The sequence below is a fragment of the Panthera uncia genome (genome assembly GCF_023721935.1).
Source record: "Panthera uncia isolate 11264 chromosome B3 unlocalized genomic scaffold, Puncia_PCG_1.0 HiC_scaffold_1, whole genome shotgun sequence".
Classification (NCBI taxonomy): Eukaryota; Metazoa; Chordata; class Mammalia; order Carnivora; family Felidae; genus Panthera; species Panthera uncia.
The window spans coordinates 92,936,767-92,950,392 of record NW_026057582.1 but is presented as its reverse complement, the minus strand read 5'-3'; the positions used below and the strand labels follow the sequence as shown (position 1 = coordinate 92,950,392).

The 13,626-nt window shown below is 39.7% G+C and overlaps 1 protein-coding gene and 1 non-coding gene across 2 annotated transcripts in view; one reads left to right on the top strand and one right to left on the bottom strand.

Annotated features, from left to right (window-relative positions):
- TMOD3 (tropomodulin 3) overlaps nucleotides 1-13,626 on the bottom strand; it is an 85,265-nt gene that overhangs the window by 48,892 nt on the left and 22,747 nt on the right. The window contains exon 2 of the mRNA XM_049613633.1: nucleotides 2,284-2,485. Coding sequence (XP_049469590.1) covers nucleotides 2,284-2,409 — 126 coding nt within the window. The 5' untranslated portion in view covers nucleotides 2,410-2,485. The remainder of the gene's footprint in view (nucleotides 1-2,283; nucleotides 2,486-13,626) is intronic.
- Nucleotides 6,856-6,928, top strand: TRNAK-CUU (transfer RNA lysine (anticodon CUU)). The gene has a single exon. It is a non-coding gene; the product is annotated as a tRNA-Lys (tRNA).

Below are 13,626 nucleotides of genomic sequence, written 5' to 3'. Positions count from 1 at the left end.
CTCAACCAAGGTGCTCCCACAGGGGACAAGTGGCAATGTCTGCAAACATTTTTGGTTGCCATGACTAAGGGGAGGAAGCATTAATCATGTTTTCTATTTTCTGTATTTTATGATGCTTTGCCATCTTGGGAGCTGGCTAATTCCTAAGGATAGCAAACAACTTCCTCGGCCCTCCACCCAGCAGTGGGCTTTCCAAATGAAAACCAACTAATCTGGAGCCCATATCCCAACCACCTCCTTTATCTCTCACCCAGCAAACCATTATTGCTCCTGCCCTAAATCACCCAGGACCAGGTAACTGGACAACTGGAGACTACTCCTGTGGCCCAGAGACCACTGAAATTACTCAAATTATCCAATCCTAAATTTGCTCAAACTTGCCAATCCTGTCTCACCCATTTCTTCCCTCGGAAGAACCACAAGAATGGTTCTGGGCCATACTTGCTCCTTGCTGCTTCTGCTTTCTAACGAAACCAGGTGTTTTCTCATGTTCCCTCTTGAGGACTATAAGAAATACACTCTTTTTTCCTCCATGTCTGTAATCTTACCAGAGCTAATTAAAAAAAAAAAAATCCCAGGTACATTTGTAAACAGGGGGATGTGCTATTGGCATGTAGTGAGTAGAGGCCATAATGCTGAACAACTTAACAATGCACAGGACAGCCCCCACAGCAAAGAATTATCCAGCTTCAAATGTCAGTAGTGTCAAGGTTAAGGAACTCTGGACTAGATGAGCTCTTAGGCTCCTGCCAGTTCTACAACCACTTGATTGAAACAGGTCTAAATAGGTTGAACTGTTTGTAGAAGAGACTGCTGTGACAGGATCAAAACAGCACTGTTATCCTCGGTTACCCCTGGACTTATGAGTACCACAAACTTTTCCTTGTGATAACAATTACAGTTAAGGGTTTTGATCTACGGCATAGACACATTAATGAAGTGCTGAAGTAATGCTGAAAAAAGGAGAATTTTCAATAAAAATTCAAAAACATTCCAGCAGGAAATAAATGTGTTGTAGTAACAAGAATAATTTTATAAAACAAACTCTATCTCAATTCTTAAAAGACACTAAAAATCAATGTCTCAGCATAAAGAAGCATGTAGTAAACAGAAGAAACCTAGCAAATGACCCTTACCTTCAGGGTAAGTAGCCATAACCTTAGGGGTCTCCCCTCAAGGACTCCCCGCCCACCCCCCACCCTGTACATACCAGAGAATAACGATTCAGGTGTTAAGGGACTCTACCTTAGCCTTGTGTAATTTATAAGACAAATAACACCCACTTTGCAAATTTTTTTTTTAATTTTTTTTTTTTTTTAACGTTTATTTATTTTTGAGACAGAGACAGAGCATGAACAGGGGAGGGGCAGAGAGAGGGAGACACAGAATCTGAAGCAGGCTACAGGCTCTGAGCTGTCAGCACAGAGCCCGATGAGGGGCTCGAACTCACGGACCATGAGATCATGACCTGAGCCGAAGTCGGACGCTTAACCGACCAAGCCACCCAGGTGCCCCCCCACTTTGCAAATTAAAACGTATATACATATATTCAGGTCTGTTCCATATGGACTGCAGTACTGCTGAGAATCTACTTAGGTCTACTCTACTAATGACTAGAAACTTACTCAATTTGGTCAGCAGCTTTTAGAATGGTAACAATTAGATTTAAGGTCACGGGGTGCCTGGGTGGCTCAGTTGGTTAAGCGTCTGACTTTGGCTCAGGTCATGATCTCTCCATTCCCAAGTTCAAGTCCCGCATCGGGCTCCATGCTGACAGCTCAGAGCCCGGAGCCTGTTTCAGATTCTGTGTCTCCTTCTCTGTCTGCCCATCCCCCATTCACATTCTGTCTCTCTCTCAAAAAAAAAAAAAAAAAAAAAAAAAAAAAAGATTTAAAGTCACAAAGAACCTTCTAGAGACACTCTACACAAGGGCCATCATAGTATAGAAGCTCTGAAGAGGCACAGAGGTTGACATAAATCAAAGACCTAATCATCTGCTTCATTTTACCAAAAACATTGCTCCCTGCCCAAAGAGAAAAGATTTCGTACAGGACAGGAAATTTCAGATGTTTGAAAATAAGGGTGTTGGTGAAAATGGTTTAGGATATATTGGCATGTGAGTGGAGAGGTGGGGGCAGAAGTGAGGGAACTAAGAAGAGGCAAAAAATTCATTTGGATAAAGAGAAAATGTAGGGGTATCTGAGAAAAGTCATGAAAAAGCTAACTGCTCAAATAAGTTACTTAGTTTCAAAGGGTTTGAAAAGTTATTTCATTAGCACCTACCTCAGGGTCAAGATCATCGAGAACAGTTTCCAGTTGTTTCAGTTCTACTTCTGATAGATTTCCAAGGAGCTCATCTTCATCCAGGTCCTTGTACTTTTCTAAGTCCTTCCGGAATGGTAGTGCCATGATTTGCAGTACAGGAAAAGTCACTTAATTTTTGCTATTCAGTACAGTCAGGAGTGATTTCTACTTTTTCTTAAAGCTACGGAGAGAAGAAACAAACACATTTAAAAATATTAAGTCATCTCCACCTACTTAGATCTATTATTAAGTGAAATGTAATTTCTATGTGTCATATAGTCTCTATTCATCACACATTACCCTGGTCTATGAATCATTCAGTGTCCTTACCTCTTATTCAAATGTATTAAAAGAACCATTTGATAGAATTTAGAATTTCTGATAACTTAGTTTTAGGAGGAAATAACTCATTATGTGTGCCAAAATAAAAATTTTCTCATCAGTGACTTTCAAATTATTGCTACCAGAGAACTTTGCTTAAGCACAATATGTTTAAGACACATTTGTTTTATTGTAAATTGTGTAGGAGAACATTATCGTCTGACTCACTATTAATAAAGGGGGATATTAATACACTCCCCATTGAGGAGTAGCCACTTGCCACTGGAAAAAAATAGGTTTTGAAAAGGCACAAAAGATTTTTTTGAAAAAGTGTTTTTACAGGAAAAATTACAGCTTTCTGAAAATGTTTCTTTAAAACCATGCTGGGATATGTCACCCACTGACTGGCAAAGGTGGTCAGCAAAGTCTCATTATAGGAAAGGACCTTTGTCATTTCCTCACCATGTGAATCTTTCCCAAATGAGGTAAAACTCAACAAGCAGCCTCTTTCCAGATACAGAACTGTTCCATAGGAAAAGATACTTTTTTTTTCAATATATGAAATTTATTGTCAAATTGGTTTCCATACAACACCCAGTGCTCATCCCAAAAGGTGCCCTCCTCAACACCCTCCCTCCCTCCCACCCCCATCAACCCTCAGTTTGTTCTCAGTTTTTAAGAGTCTCTTATGCTTTGGCTCTCTCCCACTCTAACCTCTTTTTTTTTTTTTTTTAGGAAAAGATATTTTGAATAAATTCCACAAAACATGCGAAGTAGAAATAAAGTATTTGTTAAGTCCTAGCCATAAATGTGGATCATTTGTTTCATAAAATGTTCCTATGTGAACAAGAAATAATCCTTAGTCTTAGCGATTTTGCTCGATTTTACTCGGCTGCAGAACACTCAGTACTTCAAAGTGTGGATGTATTCCCTTTACTCCTCCTCTCTCCCAGGGTTCTCCAACTTAATATCTAAACTAATGTATTTTCCTTCTCAAACCAGTAACAGTTTATGGATCCTTTTACGTGTTTTCATCTCTTAAGAAGCAAGGAACATTCACCACAGGGGTCTGTCAGCTAGTGCCCTGACTAGCAGCCACCTGGGTCCAATAACAAGCAAATTAACAGAACTGTGCTTATGCAGATGTTAAACTGCAGGCATTTTGTGTAACTGCCCAAGACAGGTTTGGCTTATACCTGTTCTACTTGGCATCTCATCTGTCTTGGCTTAGCAATTATTCCGGATTTTTTTCAGTGTGTGTGTGTTTTTTTTTTTTTGAACATATTATCATCATTGTTATCATTACTAAGTTTGGTAAACCTCCACTGTATACTTCCAACTTTAAGATACTAAGCTCACAAAGTATCTTGAGAATATATATCTTCTCAATTAAAAGTAATACACTCTGGGGTGGCTGGGTGGCTCAATTGGTTGAACATTTGACTCAGGTCATGATCTCAGGGCTGTGGGATTGAGCCCCAAGTTGGGCTCCATGCTCAGCATGGAACCTGCTTAAGACACACACACAAACACACACACACACGCACGCACTCTCTCTCTCTCTCTCTCTCTCAAAAAAAAAGAAAAAAACACTCTGCAGAGAAGATTCAATAGAAGGTATAAGCATTTTCAAATATATTAACCAACAAATACAACCTTGAAGGTGGCAGGCAATTTTAGGGGGAAAAATTAAAAAATAAGAACATTTTGAAAAAATATTCCCTTCATAGGAGTGCCTGGGTAACTCAGTTGGTTAAACGTCCAACTTCGCCTCAGGTTATGATCTCATGGTTTGTGAGTTAGAGCCCTGCATCAGGCTCTGTGCTGACAGCTCAGAGCCTAGAGCCTGCTTCATATTCTGTGTTTCCCGCTCTCTCTGCCCCTCCCCTGCTCATGCCGTGTCTCTCTCTCTCTCAAAAATAAATAAACATTAAAAAAATACTCACTTCATAAAAATACCAATGACATGGTATTTGAGACAGATAACTGTTAAGAAACTGATAAAAGTATATGAACACATACCAAGAGTAATTATTTAGCTTATGCTATTTTTTTAATGTCTAGACAATCATTATAAAAAAGTTTTTAATGTGGTTTAATATAATTTACTTTGGGGCTTACAAATTTCTTAGTAAATATTTCCAAAGAAATATTATTTTAATTATTTTGAGCATCCCCTCCTTTTACTCTCAAAGGTGTTCCAGTAGGGGCCATAAGTTTAACAGTCATCCTACTAGTAAGACACTAGTGGACACTGTGGACAATATGACAGGATGAATACCCATGAATGCACTATCCAGCTTCAGAAAGAGAACATTACAAGGACTTGCATATTCCCCTTTCCAATTGCATCTCCTTCTCCCAAAAAAGTAGCGACTGGATTGAATTTTGAATTAACCATTCTTTTAACCACTATTAACCAAAGAATTAACCATTCTTTTGCTTTCCTCTTTGGTTTTACCTTACATGACATGTCCTTAACGGTTTTAGATCTGTTCTTTTTTTGCATTTTATACAAATGGACTCATACAGCATGTATTTTTTGGTGACTTGCTTGTTTCACAGAATACTGTTTTAGAGCTGCACTTCCATTTTCATTTTTGTAGAGTGTTTCATTGTGTAAATGAACATTTGACTGAACTTGTAGTTGTCCCCTTCTATTTTTCTGTTATAAACAATCTTGTTACCTATTTCCTGGTATACATGTGCAAGAGTTTCTCCAAGTTATTGAAACCTGGGAATGAAATTGCTAGGGAAAGGGTATGGTAATACTCAACTGTCCTAGGTAATGTTAAACTGTTTTCAAAGTGGTTGTATCAATTTATATTCCTAGAAGATTCAGTGCATGACAATTCAAATTGTTCATCCTTGCTAACTGTTGGTATTAATGGTTTCCTTATTTATGTTGCCACTATCCTTGTATATACCTCCATTATAACCACAGATTATACCTCAGTATCTTCAAAACTTAAGGGTATAGCTGATCAACATCAACATACAATGGTAAGAGATTGTCTCCCAAAGAAGCAGATAGAATAAATTACTACAGAATGGCAGTAACATAACTAAAGAAGGCAGTAAGCATGCAGATGTAAGAAAATGCAGTTCATCAAACAATTGTGGCCATGTTCATTAATCACAAGGGAGGCATGGTGTCCTGACCAGCAAAGTGACTAGCTCCCACTGCAGGTACAGTCCTGGTACGGAGAAGCATCAGACAACCAAAGCTTGATGTCACTTGACATTTACATCACCCCATTACTTCCCTTTATTCTTCTCCATGCTAAGTAATCTTCTAATTAAAACTTGGCTGTTCACATAGCTTTCCTCATTGTAAATTAATAAACTGATATTTTGGCTTATGCACCACTCTTGTATGTGCATGGTTAGCATGGGTCACTTTTTTTAAAATTTTTTTTAATGTTTATTTATTTTTGAGACAGAGGGAGACAGAACATGAGTTGGGGAGGGGCATAGAGAGAGGGAGACACAGAATCTGAAACAGGCTCCGGGCTCTGAGCTGTCAGCACAGAGCCCGATGTGGGGCTCAAACCCACGAACCGTGAGATCATGACCCGAGCCAAAGTCGGACGCCTAACCGACTGAGCCACCCAGGCGCCCCAGCATGGGTCACTTTTTAAGATATTAGGCACCTACTGGAATCAGGTTTCTACAAAAGCAAAGCTGAGGATCACCATGTGAAATCTTACACATGGACTGGCTGGCCAGTAACTCCTAAAGATATCTATCTCATGTCAAACCAACAATGACCCCATATTAGAAGTCATCATTTGTCTGTCTCCCTTGCTAGACACAATAAGACCCTTAAAGAGCAGACATTCTCTCCTATATCTCCCTCCTTACTGGTTTGCCATCACCAGGGACAGTACCTGGTGCATGTAGTTAAGTCAAATTTGACTGAATTGGATCATACATCAGGCTCTCTTTCCCATTTTTGGTAGTTCCCCCTTCCTCCCCCCAGATATCTAGTGTCCTTCTCCCTAACTCTATTCCCCTTATTGCAATTAAAAAAGCACTGATAATTAGTCTTTGATACTTCTGCTAATCCTATGGAGCCTCTATTATTCACCTTCTCTTTCCTCATGTCAACCCATTTTGGCTTGTTATTCAAAGTTCTCCACAGTCTAATTACCCCAGTTAAAACAAAACAAAACAAAACACATCAGACTGTCAGTCATCAGAGCTCTGAAAATTTGATTTTCTTGGGGTGCCTGGCTGGCTCAGTTGGTAGAGCATGTGACTCTTGATCTCAGGGTCATGAGTTCAAGCCCCACGTTGGGCATGGAGCCTACTTTAAAAAATAATAATTAAATATTTTTTAAAAATTGGGGAGGGGGCACCTGGGTGGCTCAGTCAGTTAGGCTTCCAACTCTTGATTTTGGCTCAGGTCACGATCTCACAGTTTATGGGTTTGAGCCCTGCATCGGACTCTAAGCTGATGGTGCAGAGCCTGCTTCGGATTCTCTCTCCTTCTCTCTTTGCCCCTCGCCTGCTCATGCTCTCAAAATAAACTAAAAAAATAAATAAATTAGAAGTAAATTTTTTTAAATTTCCTTTTGGGTAAAGAAACGAGTTTCCTCCTCAGGAGGCACCAAGCCTCACTCTTCAGATGTACCAGGCTCAAGACTGTGCTTTTTTTCCTCAGTGGCTTCTTCTAGGACCCCTGGATACTGAACTAGGTTACCTACCAGATCAGAAATTTTTCTCTCAAGATCCCATATGAATATTTGTTTTTCAATACATTTGCTGTTCATTCAACAAATACTTTTGAGCATCCCTGTACCTGGAATTGACTTGTTCCAAACAACAGGCATTCACAATATACAAGACAGATAAGTTCCTTGCTCTAATTTACTTGGAAGGTGGCACACAGACAAAAAATGACAAAGGAACAACATAATATCAGATACAATAGATACTACAAGTTAAAAACCAAGGACAATGCTATGGGTGAGACAAGGGTCAGGAAGGTTACTTTCAAATGGTTCACAAAGACTGTTCTAGGGATGCTTGGGTGGCTCAGCTGGCTAAGCGTGACTCGATTTTGGCTCAGGTCACGATCCCAGGGTCGTGGAATCGAGCCCTGCATCAGGCTCAGCGTGGAGTGTGATGTCTGCTTGTGATTCTTTCTCTCTCTCTCTCTCTCTCTCTCTCTCTCTCCCTCCCTCCCTCCCCCCCCCTTCTCTGGCCCTCTCCTGCTTGTGCTCTTTCTCTCTCTCTCTCAAAAATGAATAAACTTAAAAAAAAAAAAAAAAAAAAGACCATTCTGAAAGGTGACTTTTGAGTCAGGACCAAAAGGTCCCTAGCAGCTCTCCCACTCTAGGCCTCTACTATTTAGGTGAGAAGCAATGGTTGTAGGGTTGTAGCTGTGGAGATGGAGAGAAGTGGATAAATGTGTGACATATTTTGTAAGCAAACTAAAAGGACTTTTCACAGATTCGTTATCAGAGTTAAGGACAAGATATACAAAGGGAGGAGCACCTGGGTGGCTCAGTTGTTTAAACATCCGACTTGATTTCAGCTCAGGTCATGATCACTCTCACAGTTCATGAGATGGAGCCCTGCATCAGGCTCTGCACTGACAGTGTGGAGTCTGCTTGGGATTCTCTCTCTCCCTCCTTCCCTGCTCCTCCCCAGCTTGTGCGTGTGCTCTCTCTCTCTCAAAATAAATAAATGAACATTAAAAAAAAAAACAAAAACCAGTATTCTTTAATGTTTATTTACTTTTGAGAGACAGAGAGAGACAAAGCATGAGTGGGTAAGGAGCAGCGAGAGAGGGAGACACAGAATCCGAAGCAGGCTCCAGGCTCCAAGCTGTCAGCACAGAACCCGACGCAGGGCTCAAACTCACGAACCTCAAGATCATGACCTGAGCCAAAGTCGGTGCTTAACCGACAGAGCCACCGAGGCACCCTAAAAGTAGTTATTCTTTAAAAAAAAAAAAAAAAGAGAGAGCGATGTACTCAGGAACGACTCCCATGTTATTTTCAGTTAATACTTAGTATTAATTTTTTGTTCCATACCTGTTTTTTTCTGAAGAGTTTAATATGGCTCTATGTCACCTCTATTTCTCAGTCTGGTTTTAAAACAAAGTTTCTTGGCTAGTATTTTCAGGATGGTTTGAGATCCACATTGTGAACTGCTCTAATATGACAACTGTTGAATAATTTTTGGACAAATTTTTGACTATCCACCAATGAACTGAACAAATAACATAAATAAGCCAACTACAAATTACTAAATAAAACAACTGTTGGCTACAGTCTTTAACATATTTGTATACTAAACCAAAGCACGTGTTTTGGTTAATACCATTTCTGGTATCATCTTCTGCAAAGAGCTAAATCTAAAAAATGAAAGAAGCAAATAATTTGTCATGATTCTTAAAAAAACATTATACAATTACCCTAGCTTATTTCCTTTCCAATATTTTCCATGCTTAGAGTCAAACTGCTAAAGAAGAGATGGTCATGAATTTGGCACCCAGCAACCAGCGATTTTAAGATCCACACAGCTGACCCTTCCAACACCTCGACTCTGAGTTCCTCGACCTTCTCTCTTCTGATGGTACAGTCTTCGCCCTGCCTCAGACTGACATCCCCATGGTTGTAACCTAGTCCTTCTCATTACCAATAATTATACCCCTCCACAACTTTTAACAACCTTGAGCCTACCTGTCTCTGAACTCCTCTGGCAAAACCCCAAACCTGGTTAAAACTCTCTTCCTACTCCTCCCCTGCACCCGGGTGGCAGAGCAAGTGGGAGAAAAACATACATACTGACTGGTCATATTTAAAATTTATCACCACTGGGGCACCTGGGTGGCTCAGTCGGTTAAGCGGCCGACTTCGGCTCAGGTCATGATCTCGCGGTCCATGAGTTCGAGCCCCGTGTCAGGCTCTGTGCTGACAGCTCAGAGCCTGGAGCCTGTTTCAGATTCTGTGTCTCCCTCTCTCTGACCCTCCCCTGTTCATGCTCTGTCTCTCTGTGTCTCAAAAATAAATAAAACGTTAAAAAAAAAATTAAAATTTATCACCACTAACATGCCTAGCAATCCTTGGCATATCCCTAGTCCAGTCACTCTCCTGCTCTCTTACATGACTATTTGCCTCTTTTCTCTCAAACCTTTAATATTTATCATTCACTCTCAAAGACTCAATCTTAATATTTCACTGAGATTTATAGAAACAATCGTAAGAGGGCAGACATCTAAGCTTCCACTGCTACACCTACCACCCTACCTACATCTATATCCATATACTGTACCTTCCCTTTTGCTTCTACAGATGAACTGTCCATACGCTTATCTAAAGTCAATCTCATCTCTTGTGACCACATCCCATCCCTGCTTCTCTATAGATGACTGCTCCAGTAACTGTGACCTTTCTTTCCTGGATCATGCCCATGAGCATACAGGCTGTAATATATCCCCCAAAGTGACTTCATAACCCCTTCCAGACACTACCCTATTTCTTGGTTCCTCTTTACAGAAAACTTCTTGAAAGAAAATTTCAGTGTCCCTAGCCCTCTCTCTCCCTCTTATTGTCTCAAACCTTCTCCAATCTAGTTTTTGTCCCCAGCATTCACCCCACCCAAACTGATCTGGTTAGCAGTAACCTGCACGATGTCAAATCCAATTGTAAATTCTTACCCTGCATCTTATGGGACCTGTTGGCATTTGTCAATAGATCACTCCTTTTGTCTTAAAACACTTTCCTCAGTTGGCCCTGGGGACATTATTTTCTCTTGGTCCTCCTTTATTTCTTTACTTCTTTGGCTATGCCATCTCATTCTCCTCTGATGGTTCTTCCTCATTTTTCCTATCTTTAAGTGTTGGAGTATCCCCAGGACTTAGTTCTTTGGACAGCCTCTCTTTATACTCAATCCCCAGGTGATTTCACACATTGACAATTCTTGGATTTATATTCTCAATCTGGACCTCTTGATTGAATCCTGAATGCCAGACAGGCTATATAACAGCTCTACTTGGATGACTACCAGGTATCTCAAACATAAATGTACAAAACAGACTCCTAATTTTCTTCCCTGTACTTGCTCTTACTGTATTTTTCACCATTTAATAAACAACAACTCCATTCTTCCAGTTGGTTGGGCCAAAAATCTTGGGTGTTTACTGTGACTACTCTTACATTCCACATCTGATCCATCAAGCAAATCCTCTTGGTTCTAACTTTAAAGTATTATGTCATACTATCCTCACTGCCTCCATTCTGGTTCAAGTCATCACTTCTTACCTGGCCTACTGCAACAGCCTAACTGGGAACCATGCTCCCACTCTAATGGCCATACAGCCTATAGTCTATCTTCTGCAAAGGTGCCAGAACGATCTTGTCCTTTTTAACCGAAGTTTTTTATTGAGATAATTATAGATTCACAGGTGAGCTGTAAGAAATAGTAAAATAGTACAGAGATCTCTTGTACACTTTTTCCAGTTGCCCTCAGTGATAACATTTTGCCCAACTAATGTATACAACAATGAGCACATTGACATTTATATAGTCTGCTGATCTTATTCTGATTTCCCCAGTTTTACTGGTACTCATGTGTGTGTGTGTGTGGCGGGGGGGGGGGGTCCATATAATTTTATCACCTTGTAGGTTTGTATATCCACCACCACAATCAAGATACTTAAAAGTTTCAAAACAAGCATTCCTCCTGTTGCCCTTTTGTGACCAAACCCACCTTCTTCTCTAACTCCTGGCAAACTCCTGATCTGCCCTCTATTTCTAAAACGTTTTCATTTCATAAATGTTATATACATAGAATCATATAAAATGCAATCTTTAGGAGTTGGTTTATCATTAAACATAAATCCCTAGAGATTCATCCAAGTTTCTGTATCAGTAGTTCATTCCTTTCATTGTATTCCATGGTATATACATACCTCAGTGTAACCATTAGGATGTTGAAAAACTTCGAGAATGATTCCAACTTTTTACTATTACAAATAAACTGTCGATGAACATTCGTGTACAGGTTTTTGTGTGAACATAACTAGTGGGATCAGATTAATTCTACTGCTCCCAATCTTTTAATGGTATCTCATCTCAGAATAAAAGCCAAGTGGCCCACAAGGCCCTACATGATCTCCCTGCAAGCCCCAACTCATCTCCAACCATTCTATCCCTTGCTCACAGCACTTGATGTTCTTGTTCTTCATCCAACAAACTGGGCACATGTCTACCTCAGGGCCTCTGCACTTAATGCTCCTTCTGCTTACAACAGTCTTCCTTGATACAGCTAAATAACCTGCTCAGTCAGTTAAGCGTCCAATTTCAGCTCAAGTCATGATTTCATGGCTCGTGAGTTCAAGCCCCACATCAGGCTCTGTGCTGACAGCTAAGCCTGGAGCCTGCTTCAGATTCTGTGTCTCTCCCTCTCTCTCTGCCCCTCCTCTGCTCAAACCCCACAGGCTCCCATAATGCTGCACTAGGCAATCTCTTCTTACCCCATATTTCCCTCTATATCATTACCTGACATTACATATTTATTGATTCATTGTCTGTACTGTCACCAAAATCTAAATTCTATTCAAGCAAGGACTTTTTGTTCACTACTGCATCATCAACAGAGAACAGGTTGTGGCACATGCTAAGTACTAAAAAATACTCAACATAATTATTTTCAAGGCTAACAGTAAACTTATGAAAGTCATTTACATTAACCTGGAGTCATCCAAGATTATTGAAACTAACTTCTTAACTCTATACGATAGTAACTTTGTTTTAGGATGATTCTTCCTAGATCAGATTTTTCTAAATTAGGAAGCTATTTAAGAAATTAAAAAAATCAAGAATGTTTATTTCTTCTTTACACTAAGAATTAATAGGAAGCTTAAACCTCGATTCACATGGGTAACTCCATATTCTTAAGTTTCTCATGTTAAATTGCTAAGCCTAGGTTTGTTTTCTTCAAAATTTGCCTTTTTTTTTTTTTTAAAGTTTTATTTACTTAAGTAATCTCTACACCCAACGTGGGGCTCAAACTCATGATCGTGAGATCAAGAGTTGCATTTTCCTCCAACTGAGCTAGCCGGGTGCCCCCAGAATTTGTCTTTTTAAAAATAAATATAGGAGCACCTGGGTGGCTCAGTCAGTTAAGCGTCTGACTGCAGCTCAGGTCATGATCTCATGGTCCATGAGTTCAAGCCCCATGGTGGGCTCTGTGCTGACAGCTCAGAGCCCAGAGCCTGCTTCAGATTCTGTGTCTCCCTCTCTCTGGCCTTCCCCACTCACACTCTGTCTCTCTGTCTCTGAAAAATGAATAAACACTAAAAAAAATTTTTAGATAAATAAATACACACACACACACCCCCCCAGCATGGCTAAAATAAAAATGATGACAATACCAAGTGTTGACAAGAACGTGAAGCAACTGAAACTCTCATAAATTGCTAGTGGAATGCAAATCAATTCAACCACTTCAGAAAACAATTTGGCAGTATCTACTAGAACTAAACATACTCAGATCATAATGATATAGCAATTTCATATGCCCAAGAGACATCAGTGTTTGTTAATAAAATAAGATGTACAAATATGTTCAGTGCAGCTTTATTCATAATATTCCCAAACTGGAAATGATGCAAATGTCCATTACTATTTGTGTATACAAATGAATTATGGTACAGTCACAAACAGAATACTACACAGTAATAAAGTACTGGACATGTGCAAACACATGAATGACTCTCACATGTAATATGTCAAAAGGAATATAAAAAACTGGACATGAAATAATATATACTGTGTGCTTTTATGTATATGAAATTCAAGAACAGGCAAAACTAATCGATGGGGATGGAAATCAGAACAGCTACTGGGGGATATAGGTTAGGTAGGGACACTGGAAAACATTCTGAGGTGATGAAAATGCTATATCTTAAAGTGGGTGATATATATGCAAGTATATATACATAAATAAAATTTATTAAGCTGTCCACTTAAAATTTTCTTCCTT